The following is a 21,563-nucleotide window of genomic DNA, read 5'->3' on the forward strand; positions in this document are numbered from 1 at the left end:
TGTTCAGGCAGTTCATGGTCTACCTCTTCAGTCCTGGAGGGGGCGTAGTTTTAGCGACGTCCTGTAGTAGCATTTTGTGACTTACTGTGTCAAAGCGAGCGGTAGCTGCTGCGACCACCTTGTGGAATCGACGTTCACCAACGGATACGTCTGTAGGAATGGGTAAAGCGGTGAAGGTGCCCTCAGTAAATTCTGTGAAGCCGACCCAGTTTTTTTTGTTAAAGTTAACGAAGGTACGGTTGTCCACAGAAACAAAATCGGGAGGTTTCTCAATCGAGATAATTATGAGCAGGTGATCTGATGCGAGAGTAGCGTCAGGTTATGCGATTTATCAGACCACAACTAGCGATGGTAATATCGGGCGAGCTATTACAGGTGCTCATAATTCTAGTGGGGGGCTTCGTCATTCATTCTGCAGAACGTATCGTCAATCTGTTCCGTCAACGCCATTCCCCTACCATCGTTTGACAGATAGGAATACCAAAGATCGTGGTACGCGTTAAAATCGCCTAGTACTAAATGATTTTCACCACGAAGTAGCACACCTATATTCGGGTGATATCCTGCAGGGCAACATGTAACAGGGGGGAGCTCGACATCACCTGACCGGATAGCTATACCCTGACTTTCTTGGGTAGTATCCCTGTCTTACTCTGGAGTCCGTTGCAGTTGAATTGTAGGATTCGGGTTTGTCGCGTGTGTCCGTAGGTGATCCAGGGTATGAGGAAGTGGCGGTTGTCGCACTGTGGTGTTGTTTGGCGATGCCACTGTTGTGTGTTACGGGGGCAGACCCCTGCGGCATGACGAAATATGCGACACACTCCACTCACGCGTGGTGCGCAGGCCAGAACATTTACCGACGTGACAGCAGCTAGTGCAAGAATTGCTCTTGACTGATGTGACGTTCCGGCGTATGACGGTCTGACACACGCAACAGACTGTGCGAAGAACCAGGAGTTGCTGAGTGGTTCTCGCACGAGGACTTGAGCGGGATGATGGTTGGGGAGAGTTGAAAAGTAAGACCGGGAGTAATGTCGCCTGTTTCACCTCCTGTGGACCGTGGAGGTCCTCTGTTGGCCACTCGGGGTGAGTGGCGGGGCAGTGCGCAAACTGGGTGCAGATTGCACGTAGAGGATAAGGTCGCAGTAGTGCGGAGGCAACATCGCGCTTAGAACCGGTTGTCGTGAGAATTCGTTAGTTGACTGTCGACGCGGATAGACGTGCGTGCGCATCGTTGCGATATTTTCACATTGTTTTCTCGGCGAATTTTTGCGATTTCCTTTTGTGCGGTTGTTTGTTTATGAGTTTTAGCTGGCACCGTTACTGCCTAGCGCCTGTGCATAGCGGTCGGTAAAATTTTTTGTGCGATCGTGGGTAGTGAGGGTTAGTGACCGCGAGTGTTTTGTGCGGCTAGACATTTTTGTGTACCAAATCGTCGTTGAATAGCGGTAAGTAATTTTATTATTACTATATAATATACGGATAACGTGGTCATCCACGCTGTTGTTATTGGCGGAAGCTTCGGACGGTTCCAGTGCAGCACCGTGTTGTTGGCATCCTTGCTGACTGGACTACCTGACAGTAGTTCTGTGCTGAGCATCTGGTGTTCAGTTGGCTCAGTGTCAGCAGGATCTGGACAGGATTGCACAAAGGGTGCAAGCATCTGTCCAGGGTTGGAGATTGCGACTCCTGCGAGGACCAACGGTTGGCTGATTCCACATCGGGCGGCGAGGGTGAAGCGATGGGAGCGACGGTAAGGTCTCCACCGCGGAGTAAGGCGCGTTTGGGGTCGCCGCGTCAAGAGGGCGGAAGAGAGGGAGGGAGCGGGAGTTTTGGCGGGAGTGCCAATGTGGCTACCGCTGAGAAAGCGGTTGCGCGTGCGGGGTCACCGCGTCACGAGGGTAAATCGAGGAAGGGAGCGGGAGCTGTGGCGGGAGTGCCAAAGTGGCCATTGCTGGGAAAGCGGTTGCACGTACGGGGTCGCCCCGTAATGTTTGCGGAAACGAGGGAGGGAGCGGAAGTTGTGGTGGGAGGGCCAGTGTGAGGGCCGTCAAGGACGGTTGGCAAAGAAACGCGTGTTGCGGGTGGCACTCCTCGACGCCGAGCAGGTCAATGCCGATAACGTCGGCACCGATGCCTGCACCTCCAGCACCTGTGCACCGCACCGTTTAGGCCGAAGCCTGTGGAGACCTGGTCGTTCGTGATCAGGAGTAAGGTGCCTGCAACTTCCTCTAAGGAAGTCATAAACAAAGTGGTCAAGAAAGTGGGTCCCTCACTTGGAGTGAGGGTCCACGAAATTAGACCGATTAAGGGTGGTGGGGCGGTTATTTGCACCCCCTTTGTCCTAGTGAGGGCGAGAGTGGCGAATAACAAGAAATTCGGGGAAGTGGGGATGGACGTCTCTGTCAACCAGGAGTTGGGTCGTCGAGTAGTGGTTCAGGGGGTCCATACGGAGATCTCCCATGAAATATTCATGGAGGAGCTACTCCGGCTGAACCTCCAGGATTTCAGCCCGGCGTCCCAGAGGTCGGACGTGAGGATGGTCAGTCGTCTCTGGAAGGTGACCGCCGACGGTAGCACCAATGTCGTCCTTGAAGGTACGGACAAATTGATGTCCGCCCTCCTGGAGACAGGTAGGTGCTACATAAAGTGATTTTCGGTGAGGGTGCGACCGTTGCATGGGATTTAATCACCGGGTGGCTCAGTGTATGGCTAAAGCAGATGTCTGCCGGAGGTGCGGTCAAGAAGGCCACAAAGCTGCCAGTTGCGTCAATGCACCACATTGCGCTATTGCTCTCCTCCAGGAGCCCTACGCCACCAACGGTGTGGTTCGGGGTCTTCCTGGGGGTCTTAAGGTCTTCACTGACCTTAGAGCTAACGCCGCAATAGTTGTGAATAAGCCACGCTACGATTGCGTAGTTGTGGATTCTTCACAACTGGGTATATCTGTAGCTATAGAAGGGGAGTTCAATAGAATGATTGTAGCTAGTTTATATTGTAAATATAGCGAGCCCCTAGAGCCCTACTACTTGCGAGTAGTAGCCCATTTATCCTAGGGCTGGATGCGAATGCCTCGTCCACGATGTGGTTTAGTAAGTATCCCGGCATTCGTCTGGATACCAAAGGCACAGTCGAGGCGAGGCATTAAGCGAATGGATGGTGGCTAATAGCCTCCATATTTTGAATGAGCCGAGCGAATGGTATACGTTCGATGGGCCTGGGGGCGTGAGCGACATTGACGTGACGCTTATGAATGAGGCAGCAAGTAGGGCTTTCAGCGTTAGATGGGAGGTTAGGGGAGGGTGGGGACTGAGTGATCATAATTTGATTAATTTAGTATACCGCTTAGAGAATTTGAGGAGTTGGGGGTGGACGAGCAAATTGCTCGTTTATATGAGGTAGATTGGGGATTAAATGAGAGGGTACTTAGGAGGTATGAAAGTTATAAGACTAGTAAAATTAAATGGTGGACGCATGAGTTAACCTTGAAGAGGAGGACTGTCAGGTGATTGAGGCGAAAGTTTCAACGCGCCCGACGGTCCAATTCGGATAGGAAGTCCCAGCTTAGGTATGAATTTAGTTGTGCGGATAGGGAATATAAGGAAATGTTAGTTCAAATTAAAGAGGAAGATTGGAGAAGCTTTGTTAAGGAAAATAGGAACGACCCCTGCGGTCAGGTCTATAGGATCTGCCGGGGTCGTAGGAGGGAGGATGTCACCTCTCTTCGCGTCGAAGGGGAGTTGGGGTACGCCCTTGCCCTGGTTAGGTCTAAACGGTCGCCCGGTTTTGATGGTTTGAACGGAGAGATGTGTAAAAGCTTATCGAAGTTCATTCCGTTATACCTGGAAGCCATTTATAATAAGTGCGTCTGGGAGGGATATTTTCCACGCGAGTGGATAAGTGCTAGGGTTGTTCCTCTCCTGAAGTCCCCTGATAAGGTCAGGAGCGATCTTCGATCTTATCGGCGTCTCCTTCCAGTACTTGGAAAAGTGTTGGAAAGAGTAATGGTGGAACGGCTTTAGGAGCTAACGCGGGGTCGGATAGGCAGTTTGGGTTCAGTAAAGGACGCAGTATAGAGGATGCGTGGTTTTATGTTCAGAATGTCGTTAGGGAGAATACAAGGACATACTTGTTGACTTCAAGGGGGCGTTTGACTACCTAAGCTGGGATCGAGTGGCACAACGGCTGAAGGAGCTTGGCTGTCCGGAAATTACTCTTTGGCGTTCATCTGTGGTCCATATGATGGACACTCTGCTTGGGCAGCCGGAGCCACTCTGTATGTGTTGTGCGTATGCGGACGACCTTCTTCTTCTGGTTAAAGGTCGCTCGCGGTCTGAACTAGAGCGGACGGGAGGAGATCTCTTAGAGATTGTGAAAACTTGGGGTGTAGGAGTGGGGGTGGACATATCGAGGGAAAAAACTGTGACAATGCTGCTTAAGGGCAGATTGTCACCGGTTCGTCCACCGATTGTCCGTGTGAATGGGGTCAGCATCAGATATGTGACGCAAGCCAAATGTCTGTGGTTGACCATGAGTGAAAGGATGTGTTTTACTCCACACTTGGCGAATGTGAAGGAGCGACTGCCGGCAACCTAAAGCAAAATACGCCGCATTTTGAGGACCGATTGGGGTCTCGGACGTCGTGCTGTCCGCACCATATATCGTGGCTTGTTTGGGGCCTGTGCCACATGTGGAACCCTTGTATGGTGGGAGGCAGCCTCGACTGTCTGAGGGTCTCAAAAAGATCTCTCAATTCTGCGTTGTATGATGCTTGCTTGTTTGCCTGTATGTCGCACCGTCTCAACGGATTCGATGCAGGTTTTGTTAGGTGCACCCCCTCTTGACCAGATTGTCATACAGCGTGCTGTTGCATTCAGGTTAAGAAGGGGCTTGAGTGTGTCATTGCTGCGGAATGACTGGATTTCTGGCGATGATGTGGAGAGGAAGAGATATCTAGGGAGCAAGAGGCTCCTAGATGACAGGGTTAGGTGTAGGTGGCAAGAACGTTGGGACAAAAGTCCTAACGGCCGAGTGACGTACGAGTACATTCGAGACGTTGGGTTCGTTGAGGATAAGTCAGACTTCAGATTCTGTCTGAGTCTGGGTTTTCTGCTTACGGGGAATGGGCCTCTGAATGCATTTTTGCATCAGAGGCACCTATCGGATACGTCGGGGTATTTTTGTGCGGCGGGGTTATAAAATTGGTCGCATTTAATTGCAGAGTGCCTGATGTACTCGGACATTAGGGATTTGGGTAGCGAATTATTTAAGCGGCGAAGACGGTTAGCTAGGAATTAGGGTTAGTTTTTGTACGATTGGTGTTTGTATTTGATGTATGTATGGGGTCCAACCCCTGGCCACCAGTCCAGAGCCGTATCGAAGCAACTGATAGTAGCTTCGGCTACGAGGTCTGACCGGAGACTTAATTCTGGTACCACGGGTAACTCCAACCTGCTCATGCGGACTGGCCTCTCGGGGAGTATCGTGGTGGTTGTGGTTAAAACCCAAATGCGGGAAGAACTGACATTGTCAGTTGGGCCTCGAACCCGACCAAAGCGGCTAGTGCGTCCATTCCACACTGCCAATTGGTACTAAAAATGCTTAGCATTCTCAGGGCGCTGATCAACGCATTGACTTGATCCGCTGTTTTTTTTGAGCGCCGTGGAGTAAGGCTGCCGTCAGCAGGTACACACGTTAATTACACCAGACGTTGTCGTGGGAATTAAATATGACTCCTATTAAGATATAGACGAAATGTTGGCTAATACCAAGAAAATTGGTTGGTTGAAAAGTGTTTAAATGAGTTAAGCATCCACCCCCACTACTCGGTAAAACTGGCGCATCCTAATAAAACAACTCAATTCACCACAGCTGATCACACTACAACACAACTCACCACACCTGTACACCAACCCACTAAACAAAAAGAATGGACAACGGGTTAGCAGACACAATTCTTTCGACACAATTCGTTACACAATCATCGCTCATCATAATTCGTATACATATATAGTACATTCGTTTTATCAACAACTAACCCGCGCGCTGCATTTTATGATTTGATAAAACTTCGACTTCGCCACCACCCGGCTACAGCATCCTTCGGTATAGCATCCATACATGGATTGGATTACGATTCTGAACGTCACTTCATTTTGTTCGCCGTTGATCTTAGGTGCCACCGATTTTGGATCAGTGCACCAGTACATTTGTTTTGCAAATTTTTTTGTAAAACCAAACAATTTACTCTCCAAATTAAATGCATTTAAACTCGACATCCATGTGTATTTTTACACCCTAAACAGGGTATATTAAGTTTGCCACGAAGTTTGTAACATCCATTAGGAAGCGTCGGAGACCCTATAAAGTATAAATATAAATGATCAGTATGTTGAGCTGAGTCGATTTAGCCATGTCCGGCTGTCCGTCGGTCTGTCTGCATATATACGAACTAGTTCCTCAGTTTTTAAGATATCGGGGATGTTCGAGTCTCAATCACTGCGGCAATATTGCAAAGCATTATATTCGACGCAAAAATGTAGCAACTTTTGCAAATGTCAAACGTTCGAGCAACTCAAATTTTGACATTTCTTGCGCGCAAAAGTGACAAAATCGGCATCAACAAAATTTATGATGGAAAAAATGAGGCAAGCGAAATCGCTCTTTATTTTTGTTTATAACTAATTATTATCATTAATTGTGTTTCACGAGACATTGAAAATGTGATAAATATATATCTTGAGGATAAAATCGAATTGTTTTAAAGAAGTTTTGCGATTTTACTATTGCCCTCTTCTTTAAAATTTCGGTCATAAGCCACTTTTTTACGCAAAAAACTTTGTTTCCTTGCTTTTTTGTATTTAAGATAATTATACACCAAGTTATCCACTGTTAAATTTATTAAAAATTCAGTTTTAAGACTTCTTAAACTTCACTTCTTCAATGCACCTGCACACCGCGCAAAATATTTGCAAAATATTTGTTTAAGTATCAGCTGAGTATCTGCAAAACATTAGGGTTGCAATATTGCCGCAGTTATTTGCTTGCTCGAACTCCCCATCGTTTTGAATTTTAGCAAACGTCATTTTCATTTCAAGAAGCTGCTCATTTGTCGGAACTGCCGATATCGGATCACTATAGCATATAGCTGCCATACAAACTGAACGATCGGAATCAAGTTCTTGTATGGAAAACTTTCACATTTGACAATGTATGTTCACAAAACTTGGCACAGGTTATTTTCTAAGATAGTAATGTAATATCGGAAGAAATGGTTCAGATCGGCTTACTATATCACATAGCTACCATACAAACTCAACGATCGGAAAAAAGTTCTCGTATGGAAAACTTTTGCATTTGACAAGAAATATTCACGAAATTTGGTATAGATTATTTTCTAAAGCAAAAATGTAATATCCAAAGAAATAGTTCAGATCGGCTTACTATAGCATATAGCTGCCATACAAACTGAATGATCGGTAAAAAGTTCTTGTATGGAAAACTTTTGCATTTGACAAAACATATTCACGAAATTTGGTAGAGATTATTTTCGAAGGCCACAATGTAATCTCCGAAGAAATTGTTCAGATCGGTTAACTATAGCATATAGCTGCAATACAAACTGAATGATCGGAATCAAATGCTTGCATGGGAAGCTTCCTCATTTGTCGATATATCCTCACGAAATTTGGTATAACTTATTGTTCATAGAAATAATGTAATATCGGATGAAATTGTTCAGATCGGCTTACTATTGCATATAGCTGCCATACAAACTGAACGATCGGAATCAAGGGCTTATGTGGAAAACTTTCGCATTTGACGTGGTATCTTCACGAAATTTGACATGGATTACTGCTTATGATAATAATATAATCTCCGAAAAAATTGTTCAGATCAGATTACTATAGGATATAGATTCCATACAAACTGAACACATATTTACTAAAAGAAATGCACCTGTCAAGGGTATATTTGCTTCGGTGCAGCCGAAGTTAACGTTTCTTCTTGTTTTTGTTAATAAAATGTATTTACCGCATGCGGCCGCTTGATGAATTTTCGTATGCCTGAAGCTAGTAAGCTACAGATAAGTATATTGCGGGTCCCTGCGAAATCGATCAAGCGCAACCCATTTATGGATGTTTTATCATGGCTCTGAATTTACCAACCGTTGTGCGTAAGATACCTTCTTTGCCCACCCTGGCGTGAAAGTCGCTAATCACAGCTTTGACATTGTTGTGGTCCTCCTCTTCCATCGGAGCATGGGTGCAAGTCAGTGTTATGTTCGAAAATGTCACAAGGGCCAACTTGTCTCCGCCCTTGTCCCGGTGATGTCAGCCTTTACATCAACCATCGGCACCTTCTCAATATAGGGACCGGGCATTCCTGGTGCATTCCACTAAATCATAGCCCTTATACGTTTGCTGTGGTCGCCATTAAAAGCGGTGTCTCTAATCCGAGGCTGTTTTCTTCTTCTCATAGAGGCGTTTTTTACGTGGCGGGTCCCAAACCCATCGCGCAAATCTGGGGATGGATGGTTTGCCTTCTCTCTTTAGCTGGCCTTCAAACGGATGTTCTTTTTAGCTAACCATATGATACTTGTTCTAAGTCACTCAGAGAACTTTCCTTACTTGCGTGTTTTTCTACACATGGGTCCATATATTATATAATGCAATCAGTACAGACAATCCCCTAGTCTAGATAATACTCAATTACATATACTCGGAAACATGTTTCGATGTTTTCGGTATAGAGCCTGCCAGAATAATTAGAATACTATGTAGTGTATGGGAGCTGGGGTAATTCCCGGACCGATTTCACATAGTTTCGGCATAAACTATGGTGTATCCAGAATTATACGTTTACATAATATTGATATGCTATCTTACACATGGGCTAATATAAACGATATAAAGACAACTGGAAGTTTGAAATTCTACATTAGGTTTCTGGGATCGGGTAGTATTGACCCGGTTTTATTAATTTTTAGCATCAAAACATAATATTACTTGAGAGAAAAGCTTTCAAAATTTCATTACTATATCTCACAGATTGTCCGCTTCTTATTAATAACACGTTTACAAATCGATGCCAAATATCATTTTGCAAATTTTTGTTAATGCATGCAAAATTGATAACATTATTATTAAATTATGCAATTCTTTTTAAATATTTCTTATCTTTGATAATATAATATAATTACATATACATGTATTTATGCTACATATATATATATATATATATATATATAATCTCTACTAAAAAACTTAATACATATAATACATTAATATTATATGTAAATCACATCTTTTATCATTTAGTACTTTCATACGTATCTATCCTGCAGATTTGTACGTAAGTACAATTCCAATTCAAATCCAGATATTATCATTTAACAGTAATATAATATGCGCACGCTGCCCCTGCCAACGACGAGCGGTTAAAAAACTAGTGAAACAGAAGTTAAAAAAGTGGTAGTTAAAAATGGATTGCCATAGGCCGCGTGAAGATTCTAACCATTTTTCCCCTCATACGTACCTATACATGTGATCATACATCTCTGTTGCGCTAGTTAATTTTTACATTAAGTAAAAATGAGTCAAAAGAATATATTTTGAGCTGCACCGAAATGTTTACTCTTTATTTATACTCTTAAGACTAACTTATTACATGTTTCTTACTTCTATTTATACTAACTAGTATGTTTAATTATTACTAGTTGATAGTTTGTCTAAATACAGATTGTATTATTTGTTTAGGTTTGTTTACATATGTATTGTTTGCCTAGATATATTTGCTTTGTTTTAAGATAAGGTTGTTGTGGTATTCAAACTCAATGTTGTTTTGATACTTGTTTGTTTAGGATTGTTTGTTGTAGTGATAGTGCATTTCAATTGTTTGAACTCAAGGTTGTTTTGATGCATTCTGTTTACTGAAACAAAAGGTTGTTTTAATGTTTGTTACGATTATAAGGAATACGTTCCTTAACTCGCTCATTCAGCAGTGTCATATAAAAAAAGTATATCAGTCCTGCTCTAATATCCCCAATCGACGGCTGATGCGGGGTTGCATTTTCTCTTTTTAAACAGCTGATGCAGGGTTTCATTTTATGATTCCTACTTTTAAAATTTCAAACAAAACTTTTTAATTTGTATTTTATTTTTTACATATTAATAAAATAATCATAAAATTTATTATAATTTATATAAATAAAAATATGTTTAATTTAAAAAAATAATTAATATCTGAAAAAAGATTTATTAAAGAGAAACATTGTTGATACGTGAAAATTAAAGACAAATATCTTAAAAATATAATAATAAAATGAAGGTTATTAATACCTGATAATAAATAATAATTACATTGAATTTGTACTATCTAAAAAAAAGAAAGATTAATTGTATAAAATGATAATAATATCTGAAAGTAAAGACTAAATTATCTGAAAAAATAAAATATATTAAATACAAATAGAATTTACTCTGAAAGCAAAGATTAATTAAATAAAAATAGTGATAAAATCTGAAAAGAAAGAATAATTAAATAAAAATAATAATAACATCTGAAAGAAAAGATACATATTTTCTGATCATTTAAAATATGATTTGTTTTCACATATTATATTGAATTGTGCAGGCCGCCTTAAACGCATAAAATACATACTTATGTACATATGTATGTAATTATTTTTGCGTATTATATTGGACTGCGCAATCCAATTTCAAACACACACTTATTTTCACATACTTACTTAACAATTTATATTTGCTGCTTCTGATGATATTGCTGTTGCTGCTATTTACAGTTCAGTTCTGATTTTCAATTCAATAAAAACAAATAAAATAATTATTTGCAAATTATTAAAAAAAAAATCACATAAAAATCATTCACTCACCTTCTTGTTCTACGAGCCTCCTTTGCATAGAGAAAAAATGTGTAGTTGTATTGAAATATTAAAGAAAAATGGTTAGCCGTGGTTGGCAGGGCTTTATATGTACGTACACACATATGTGCGCATGACATTGCCACACAAATAATTCACCTACCTACATATATACTGTATATTTGTGTATCGCCCGCAAAAACTACAAATATTGTTCTACAAAAACAACAATCGTCTCAAACATCATCAACATACTTATATTCGTACACATGTAAATACGTGCGTATGACATTCCCACACAAATAATGTATACACTTTTTTTTGTTTTTTGTAAGTAGGGAGAAGCATCAAAAGCCGGAGTGCGGAACTTTAATCCGCTAAACCTTACCTACTCCCAACTCCAGACTCTCCCACGGAACCACCTGATTAAGTATTACTTCGTGGGAGTGATAAGACATTTAAGTCTCTTCTATGGCACGAACTGACGGACGCCTACTCTGCTCTATATGTCTCAGTTTTTTCATGATTGAGGCTGCCGCTTCGCTGACAGCTCTCCAGTTCTCAGTGGACTAATACATGAGTGTCGTCAAATTTTCCACCGTAAAACTACCACCGAGTGTAGTTTTAAGTTTTTCCCTTGTACTTATAAAGCGCGGGCAATAAAAGAAAACATGCTCAGAGTCTTCACAGCACTCTGAACACGACGGACAATTCCGACTAATGTCGTGCTGGAATCTGTACAGATAGCTTCTAAAGCATCCATGTCCACTTAGTATTTGGGTTAGGTGGAAATCCAGGTCCCCATGTTGTCTGTCGATCCAGGAACGGATATCCGGTATGAGTCTGTAGGTCCACCGCCCTTTGAGTGAGGTTTGCCACCGCTGCTGCCATATAGTTAAGCTTTTCACTCTCTCTCTTCTTTTGGCTCCTGTAGTTGGTTCTGATAATTTGTACACTCGCTCGTATTCGTCACCCTGGATGTCAATGGACATCATACTGGCTATTTGTACAGATTAAGACAGTCTTTGCTTAAGTCTGTACTGTGAGAGTTCACTTTTGACTCTGGTTTTCTTTATTAAAATTTCTTCCCTCAATACATTTCTTAATTCTAATTTCTTAAGTATGTATATATGTATATGTGTGTATGCTTAGTGTGCATACACATGTGTAAATATGTATTATATTTTTATTGCATTTTTGAGATACCAACGCATTGATATTTTATAGTTTTTTAGATTAGTGCATCTAACGCACTTATACACATACGTACACACGCTTGATACTTTCTTATCTGTTGCTTGTGTGCATTAATATTTCGAGTATGTATATTTTGTATTTTAATATTAGTATTATGTATACTCTAACTTATGAGTTTTCTTTTATGTGCAATGATTTTCACATTTTTATGAGCAAGTCTCATATTACAATTTTGTTGCTTACCATTGCACTTGACATTTAGTGGACTGTATATACTTTTTATTTAATTTATTGTTTACATGTATATTTTTATGTATTAATGTAGTTGTGTCAAAAATATAATTTTGTGTAAATAATTCCATCTTAAGGTTACAAAACTTTCATGTTCATATCTTTATGAACATTCTGCCAGGGGCCAAAGTTGTATCTTAACTTTACTTGTATATTATGTTTTATTATTAATATTTTTTAATTATGTCTAACTGGAAGTTCAAATGGAACAGTCACAGTTCCTGTTACACATTTGGATCTTATATATAAAATAGTAATGATTAATGCTATTATCAAAACTAATGTTAGCGAAACGTGACCACTTACGTGATGAAAATTTATACCTTTTAATTTTATATTTTCTGTTTTGAGGATTTCTATTTGTTGTTTAAGATGTACGATATCTTTGGTATTGTTTATTAATGTTGAATCAAAAGGTTTTATTTGTAGTTCTGGAATATCTTCAATATCTTTAACTCAAGAAGAGGATAGCAATTCTTTTTTAATTTCAGATTGTATGTGATGAGATGCTGTTACAGTTACTCCTTCATGCCGGACTGTGCATCCTTCTCTTATTGTCATAATGCCTTGACTAGGGATTTCTATATGCATTTGTTGATTATTATCACATTCTAGATATATCATTGCTTTGCTAAATAATTTGTAAAGCCACCGATTTTGAGAAGATAATTTTATCCAAACGTTTTCATTTGTAGAAGGTTTGAAATCACATGCTTCATTTTCTAATTGTTTTAAAGCTGCTACTTCACATGAATTATCCGTCGCTGATTTCCAAGCTAAATTTCCAGGACATTGGTAATGATTCTCTGAGTTAGTAGAACATTTATCTAGATCTACTTGGTTTATAAGTGAATATTGATTCAAATCAAACTTGTATATTAAATATTCTGCCTTTATTTCTGGAATAATCATATTCCCTTTGTAATTTATTTGAAGTGGATTAATTTATAACTAGCCGTGAATCAACAATTAAACCTTTAGCAGTCATCGATTTATAAATTTCTTTTAATTCGTTACCCGATTGTCTTCCAGGTAGTATTAATTTGTGTGGTAGTTTGTTTCTAATAAATTCAATTTCTTTATTAAGTTGCGAAGGCTTTAATAGTTTTGGATTTATGCGACCATGATTTATGTCAATTAGAAGATTAATTATTGAAGTTTGGATTTCTTCACATTCGTCCATAACTATTCCTATTGAAATGGTTAATACTTGAAACATCAAGGTCATTCGTTCAGCATTTTGATCTTTTATTAGTTCGTTATAAAATTTATTAAGTTGTTGATTCATTTTCTCAAAATTACGGTTAACTTCATCTGTTGTCTTTTTTAATATATTTATGGTAGAATCAACTACCGATGTCTGCCTTTTAAACAATTTTGCTATATCTTTTTGGTGGTCGAAAATATTTCTAATATTTGATTCCATATTTTCTCGGTCATCAGCAACCATAATTCCGAATAATATATGGTAAATTGAACCAACGAATTCGAATGGTGCTCGCTTTTTTTTATTTTGTTTTTTCATAAACAATTCATTATTTGTTTTAAGACTATTATATTTGTCATTTAAAGTTGCAGTAATCATTATGCAGGCATCTTCGTAATAGGTCAATATTTTGCATTGATTTTCAAGTCTGTTAATAAATTCTTGTATTTTATGCATCCGATCATAATAAGTACCTAATTCGTAATAGACTATTAAATTCCATTTTGAATTTATTATGTCCATTTTACTAATCGGTTCCAAATATATTGCTGTATTATTTTTTACTTTAGTCACTGAAGCTCCTGATTTAGATGTATCATTAATGTATAATGACTTAGTTTGTGTTGCTAGCATGAGTATCGTTAAGAACCACATCATCAATTTGCTTGATTTACTCGGTCGTTCTGAGGTTGCAGTATTTTTTGTTATTTTCGAAGTCAGCAAACTTGTCACATGATTTGCTTCCTCTGCTCTACTGCTGTTTGTTACCTCCAGTGGGCATAATTTGTGAACGGGCCGTTTAAGTATGCCATTTTGTAATTTTAGAGTTACAACTCTTATATTTCCATCCTTTCCCGGATGAGTTTCAATAAGTTTTCCTAATGGCCATTTGGCTGGATGAGTTTCTTCATCTTTAATAATAACTATTTGTCCTTGTACGGGATTAGCTTGTTTGGTTTTCCATTTCATGCGTTGTTGCAACATTACAACATATTCGCTTTCCCATTGTTTCCAAAAGTCTTTTTTAAGTTTTTGTATTAATTTCCATCTATCTAATGAACCTATTTGGTTATCATTAATTGCTTCAGGACAATCTATTATTGGACATCCTATTAAAAAATGGCCAGGCGTTAAAACGTCTATATCGCTTTCACTTTCTATCGCACATAAAGGTCGTGAATTCAGTATTGCTTCAATCTGTGATAGCAAAGTAATCATTTCTTCAAATGTCAATTTAGTTTCGCCTATCACTCTTTTTAAATGATATTTCACCGACTTCACTCCTGCCTCCCAAATTCCTCCGAAGTGAGGAGCTGCCGGGGGCCCGAAATGCCATTGAATTTTATCTGCTTCTAATATGGGAGCTACGGCTGAATTATTTTGGATTGCCATTTTAAAATCTCGGTCTAATCTTCTACAAAGCTGCGACAAAATTTGTTCCATTGTCCGAATATATATGTTGACTTTTACCTCTTCTAGCAAAAAATCTTTTCAAAGCAGCTAGGAACGCTTCGGTTGTTAAATCACTTACTGCTTCTAAATGAATAGCTTTTGTTGCCATACAAACAAATACAGCTATATATCCTTTAAATGTTTTTTGTCCTCGTCCTTTTGAACATTTCATATGAATCGGTCCTGCATAATCTATACCAACGTGTGTAAATGGAATTGACATAGATACTCGGAATTCTGGAAGATTTTCCATTAATTGTTTTGCTACTTCTTTGCGGTAACGTACGCATCTACTACAAGTTCGAATTGTCTTTTTTATAGAATTCTTCAATCCAACAATCCAGTAATTCCTTCTAATCATTGATTCCATTAACTTGTTTCCTCCATGTAAAGCTTTTTTTTCAATTATCAATGATGACAAATGTGACTTATTTAATATTATTGGGTGCTTTTGATTAAATTGAAGATTTGAATTACCCAATCTACCTCCTACACGAAGGATTCCCTTATTATCCAAAATTGGATTTAAGCTTGCAATGCTACTTTTATGATTAATTTCTTTTTTTATTTCTAAACTCTGAATTTCCTCTCTAAATTGTAATTTTTGCTGAAATCTTATTAACATTTCTTCAGCTTCCTTCATTTCCGATTTAACTAAGTATTCAGGGCATTTTTTTCCCTCTTATTCTTTTTACAAATCGCAGAATATAAGCTACTACCCTTATTAATTTGCTTAAACTAGAATATTTAAGTATTACCTTATCCAAGAAATGTAATTCCTCTGAGGTTGTCACATACGTTGCATCGATTTGAATAATCTTCTTTATTGGCCAATGATGTTCCTCTTCTCGCAACCATTTTGGTCCCTTCCACCATAGATCGTGTTCTATTAGTTTGTTCGCCAGTACCCCTCTGGTTGTTACATCAGCTGGATTGTCCTTTGTTCCAACGTGTTGCCATTTCGCATTGGAAACAAGTAATTTGATTTCTCCTATTCGTGTTCTAATAAATCTGTCTTTACTTTGGCAATTATTTATTCATGCTAACGTTATAGTTGAATCGCTCCAAGCAAATATTTTCATTTCTCTGTTGATGACTGTTTTTATCCTTTGCAGCAATTTAGCAAGTAGGTGAGCCGCGCATAGTTCCAGTTTTGGTAACGTTTTCTTATTTTTAATTGGATTCACTTTAGTTTTACCAGCAACAATTGTTATAACTGATCCAACTTTAGTATATACAACTGCTGCATAAGCTTTCTCTGAAGCATCTCCGAATCCATGTAGTTCAAATTTAAAGTTGTTTTTAGTTTCAAACCATCTAGGAATTTTTATTCGTTTTATCTCTGGTATATGCTGCATAAACTCTTGCCATTCTTTTGTTAAATTCTCGTCAAGTAACTCGTCCCAGTTGAGTTTCATCAACCAAAGTTTCTGTATAAATAACTTTGCTATAACGGTTGTTGGTGAAAGCCATCCCATTGGGTCGAAAATTCGCGCTAAATCAGACAAAGCTTGTCTTTTTGTAACCAGCTTTTGCGTTGAAAGATTCGTATTAAATCCAAACATGTCTTTGGTAGGATCCCATTGAATACCCAATGTCTTTATTGTTTCGTCTTCTGCTATTTTTATTACTTCATTCGCGTTATTTACCGGAATTGTTGCTATGATTTCACTGTTGTTTGACATCCACTTCCTTAAGTGAAATCCATATTTTTGTAGTTGTTTCGATATTTCATACTGATTGGCCTTACATTCATCTATTGAATCTGCTCCTGTCATTAAATCGTCCATGTAGAAGTCGTTTTCAATGATGTTTGAAAGCAAATAGTTGTGGGGCTCGCATAGTTTGGCAATTTCTTGTAAAGTTCTCGTTGCCAAAAAAGGAGCTGATGCTGTCCCATATGTAACTGTTTGTAGTTTGTATTCTTCTATCGGCTCTCCTTTTGTCTCTCTCCACAATATACGTTGGTAATCTTGATCACTATCTGTTATTTTAATTTGTCGAAACATCTTTTCAATATCACTAGTTAATACATATTGCCAAAGTCTCCATTTGATTATAATGTCAAATATATCTCTTTGAAGTCTCGGTCCTATGAAGAGGATATCATTTAAACTACTTCCATTTGTAGTTTTTGCAGACGCATCGAAAACTACTCGTAGTTTAGTTGTTCTACTGTCTTCTCGAATCACTGCTTGATGTGGCAAATAGTATTTTCCGCATTTATTTTCACTTGCTTTTTCCATGTGGCCCATTTCTGAATATTCTTTCATAAATTGCACATATTGTTGTTTTAACTCGTTATTTGTAGCGAAACTTTTCTCAAGATTAAGAAACCTCGCCATAGCTTGTTTGCGAGAATCGCCTAATTCTTTTTTGTTTAAAAGGTGGATTGACGACAAATCGATTATTTCCATTTCTTACTGTTGTTTTCTCAAAAATTCTTAGGCATTCATCATCATCTGCTGTATCTGCTGGAGTTGTAGTGTCTTCTATTTCCCAAAACTTCTCCAATGTTGTAGTAACCGCTGCTAAAATTGTATTGTTTTTCTCGGTTGTTGTAAAACTCCCGACAATATCCAGCCCAATTTCGTAGCTTGACCTAGTATTCGATCCTTTTTAAATATACCTTCTTCTAGTATGTCGGCATATATGTCACTTCCAATGACAATATCGATTCGATCTGATTTATTGAAATTGGGATCAGCTAAAGTGTAGTTTTTCAATTGTTCTATATCCCATTTAAACGTTTTGTCTGGTTGAGCACTCGCAAATTTCGGCAAAATTAGTGCTTCGACATCGTACGCCTCGTTGCTTAGGAGTCTCGGCTTGATTTTAATGTTGATTTTAAATTTGGACACTCCCACTGTGGTATTTCCTAAACCTTGTAGTTCAGTTACTTCTCTTCTTCTTGGTAAATGAAGTATTTGAGATACTTCTTCGGAAATAGTAGTTTTTTGGGATCCTTGATCGATTAGAGCTCGCAATGTCACATACTCTCCATTTGCTGCCTTCACCCTTATCTGTGCTGTTGCTAGGAGTATCGCCATTTCTGAATGTTTCGTCATCATTGTGGAAGATGTTTTTGTGACATTTTCTTCACTTCCTCCTTTTCCTTTTTGGAATTCATTGAAGTGCAATAAATTATGATGATTTCTTTCACACTTATTGCACTTCTTTTTATTATTACATTTTCCTTCATATACGTGATCAAGGCAAATGTAGCATAACTTGTTGTTTGTTATGAATCTTCTTCGATTCATCGTAGTCAATGTCTGAAACTTTCTGCATTCACCAATTTGATGCCCAGGAACCTTGCAGTATACACAATTATTTTGTGCCGCTGTATAAAATGTAGGTGTTCGCTGTGGCTGCTTTTGATTGTTCCATTTAGTTGGTTTTCTGTCGCGTATTGCTCCTAGAGCTTGATATTGCTGTTCCAGAAAACTGAAGACGTCATCTAGGCTTTGTATATCCCTACTTTTTTTTACGTTTTGCTCGTATAAACGTAGACTTTCTTTGTCTAGTTTTCGAACCACTATCCGAGCTATGATGGCTTGTTCGTCATTTAAATTTAGATTTAGCCCTTTTAAAGCATAAATGCATTCTTTGGTGGTATCTAACAGCTGCTTCATGCTTTGTGTACTTTCTCCATTTGCTGTCCGTTGATCAAGTAGTCTGTCTACTTGTGCTGTAAATTGTAGCCTTCTATTCTCATACCTTTCCTTGAGAATTTGCCAAGCAGCTTCATAATTTGTTGCTGTTACTGGTAGATGTTGAATTAATCTACCAGCTTCTCCACCTAATGATGTCTTCAATCGGAACATCTTTTCCACTTCTGTAAAGTGCTTTGAATCATGCACCAAACTTTTAAAAAGATCGTGGAATGACGACCATTGTTTCATTTCACCGTAAAACATCGGAATTTTAATTTCCTGCAGTTTTATATTGGAATACATTGTTTGTGGTGAATTATAATTATTTAATTTCTCCGTTATCCTTTCGATGATGATTTTGTATTCTTGACGAAATACATCTATTTGTTCCTCAATAGATTCTTTAGTTGTTTTAACTAATTTGATATTTTGAGTTTCAAAATATGATTCTTCAACATTTTCAAATTGTATTTGAAGCTTGGTTTTGAATTCTCTCATTTGCTCGAGAGAATCCAATGCATTTCTTCGTATTTCATCCATCGTGCTTTTGAGCATTTTTGCTCGACGTTGATATTTTCTTTCAACGCCAGACGCGGCTTCAGGTGATGCGACCTGAATAGTTTGTGGCGTAGATTCTATTTGCCACATGCTGCTCACTGCTGAAACACCTTCGGCAGTACTTTGAATTCTTAAATTCTGAATAGAATTCTCCATTGTTTGCATTACATGCTCGAAGTAGTTCTTCGCAATGTATTCCTCAGCTTCTTGACTCTTCTTAGCCATTATTTTATTATGATTTGCAGTAAACTCTTTCATAACAGTCTGAATATGATCCATATATTCCAGACATGAAGCCTTTCTTATTTTTCCGCTCAGGATTTTCTGCTCCTCCAACGCAGCTAGATCTCCCAACTCCTTCTGTCGTGTTAGCAAATTCTTCATATTTGCTTCTTTATAGATGGTTTTGTATATATATATATTTTTTTTTTGCACTGTTCTTGTTGTTATAGCCACAAGGACGCTTTAAAATTTTTTTTTTTTTTTAACTTTTACTAAAAGTAATTTTTATAAATGCGGGTAGTCTTTGCTATTCCGGCTTACATTTATTTTTACTTGGCTAAGTAATGCTCTTTTTCATTTAAGAGGCTTCTAGTACTTGCACTTGCTCGATTCTTTTTCAATAAGAGGATTGAAGGACCAAATTTACAGATTAAGACAGACTTTGCTTAAGTCTGTACTGTGAGAGTTCACTTTTGACTCTGGTTTTCTTTATTAAAATTTCTTCCCTCAATACATTTCTTAATTCTAATTTCTTAACTATGTATATATGTATATGTGTGTATGCTTAGTGTGCATACACATGTGTAAATATGTATTATATTTTTATTGCATTTTTGAGATACCAACGCATTGATATTTTATAGTTTTTTAGATTAGTGCATCTAACGCACTTATACACATACGTACACACGCTTGATACTTTCTTATCTGTTGCTTGTGTGCATTAATATTTCGAGTATGTATATTTTGTATTTTAATATTAGTATTATGTACATATACTCTAATTTATGAGTTTTCTTTTATGTGCAATGATTTTCACATTTTTATGAGCAAGTCTCATATTACAATTTTGTTGCTTACCATTGCACTTGACATTTAGTGGACTGTATATACTTTTTATTTAATTTATTGTTTACATGTATATTTTTATGTATTAATGTAGTTGTGTCAAAAATATAATTTTGTATATATAATTCTATCTTAAGGTTACAAAACTTTCATGTTCATATCTTTATGAACACTATTACTTCAGCCGCATTGCTTGAAATTGTTCGAAAAGCACTGATAACTCTTAGTGCCGACAACCTGTGCACTGTGTTTATTTGTCTGGCATATGCTTTGATGCCTAGCGCCTGGATCCATATTGGAGCCGCATATAATATAACCGATCTCATTACCTTTGCAAGTAAAAACGCCGGCTGGAACGCACGCAGCCTTTATTTGCCATCATTCTTGATAAGGCATTCAGGATTTTATTCGCTTTACCCGCAGTGTATTCTAGGTGGTCCTTAAATTTGAGCCTTGAGTCTACTACTACTCCCAGATATTTTAGGTGTGGCTGTGAATGAATCTGGCACTCCCCTATGGTGAGAGAAATACTTTCCTTCACTTTTCTTGTACTTATGAGCAAGACTTCAGTCTTCTGCTCCGCCCGTTCTAAACTCATTAAGAAGAACCATTGGCGCAGACCGTTTATGCACTCGTTGCATTTGCTCCGGAGGTCATCGAGGTGTTTAGCAACTGCTACCACAATAAGGTCGTCTGCGTATGCAACTAATTTAATAGCTTTTGGTTGGTGTCTCCTTAGTACCCCATCATACATTATGTTCCATAAAAGGGGGCCTAGTACGGTGCCTTGCGGTACTCGAGATAAAGTAGCTCTTGGTGCCTTCATCTTTATCGGATAAAAGTCGCCTGTTTTCAAAATAGCTTATGACAATTTCCATAAGATATTGAGGAGCGCGCATGTCGTACAGAGCCTTGATTATGTTTGCCCACTTTGCTGAGTTGAAGGCATTCTTCACATCCAGGGTGATCAGCGCACAATATTTTTTTGTTCCGCCTTTCCATCGCTTGCCACTTACTGCGCATTTCGCAGTATCAACGACATCGTATAATACGTCAATGGTGGACCTCTTTTTCCAAAAGCCGTATACTATGCTTTCATATACTTTGCCAAACGTGTCAAGCATGCACAGAGGTCGATATGATGAAGGTTCCTCCGGAGGCTTTAGGAGTAGAACCAAACGCTGGACTTTCCATGGGTCGGGAAATATTCCTTCTTTTAAGCACGCATTATACATTTCTGCATTTGGTT

General features: G+C 38.5%; 2 protein-coding genes across 13 annotated transcripts in view; one reads left to right on the forward strand and one right to left on the reverse strand.

The window, feature by feature from the left end:
* The window catches only part of LOC126765669 (tau-tubulin kinase homolog Asator-like), a 403,818-nt gene that overhangs the window by 61,010 nt on the left and 321,245 nt on the right, over positions 1-21,563 (forward strand). The gene's annotated exons all lie outside the window — the stretch shown is intronic.
* LOC126765858 (uncharacterized) overlaps positions 2,875-21,563 on the reverse strand; it is a 76,969-nt gene continuing 58,280 nt past the window's right edge. The window contains exons 2-3 of the mRNA XM_050483536.1: positions 13,818-15,185; positions 2,875-2,952 (exon numbers count right to left, since the gene is read on the reverse strand). Coding sequence (XP_050339493.1) covers positions 2,875-2,952; positions 13,818-15,020 — 1,281 coding nt within the window. The 5' untranslated portion in view covers positions 15,021-15,185. The remainder of the gene's footprint in view (positions 2,953-13,817; positions 15,186-21,563) is intronic.

This window comes from Bactrocera neohumeralis, unplaced genomic scaffold (genome assembly GCF_024586455.1).
Source record: "Bactrocera neohumeralis isolate Rockhampton unplaced genomic scaffold, APGP_CSIRO_Bneo_wtdbg2-racon-allhic-juicebox.fasta_v2 cluster11, whole genome shotgun sequence".
NCBI classification, from domain to species: Eukaryota; Metazoa; Arthropoda; class Insecta; order Diptera; family Tephritidae; genus Bactrocera; species Bactrocera neohumeralis.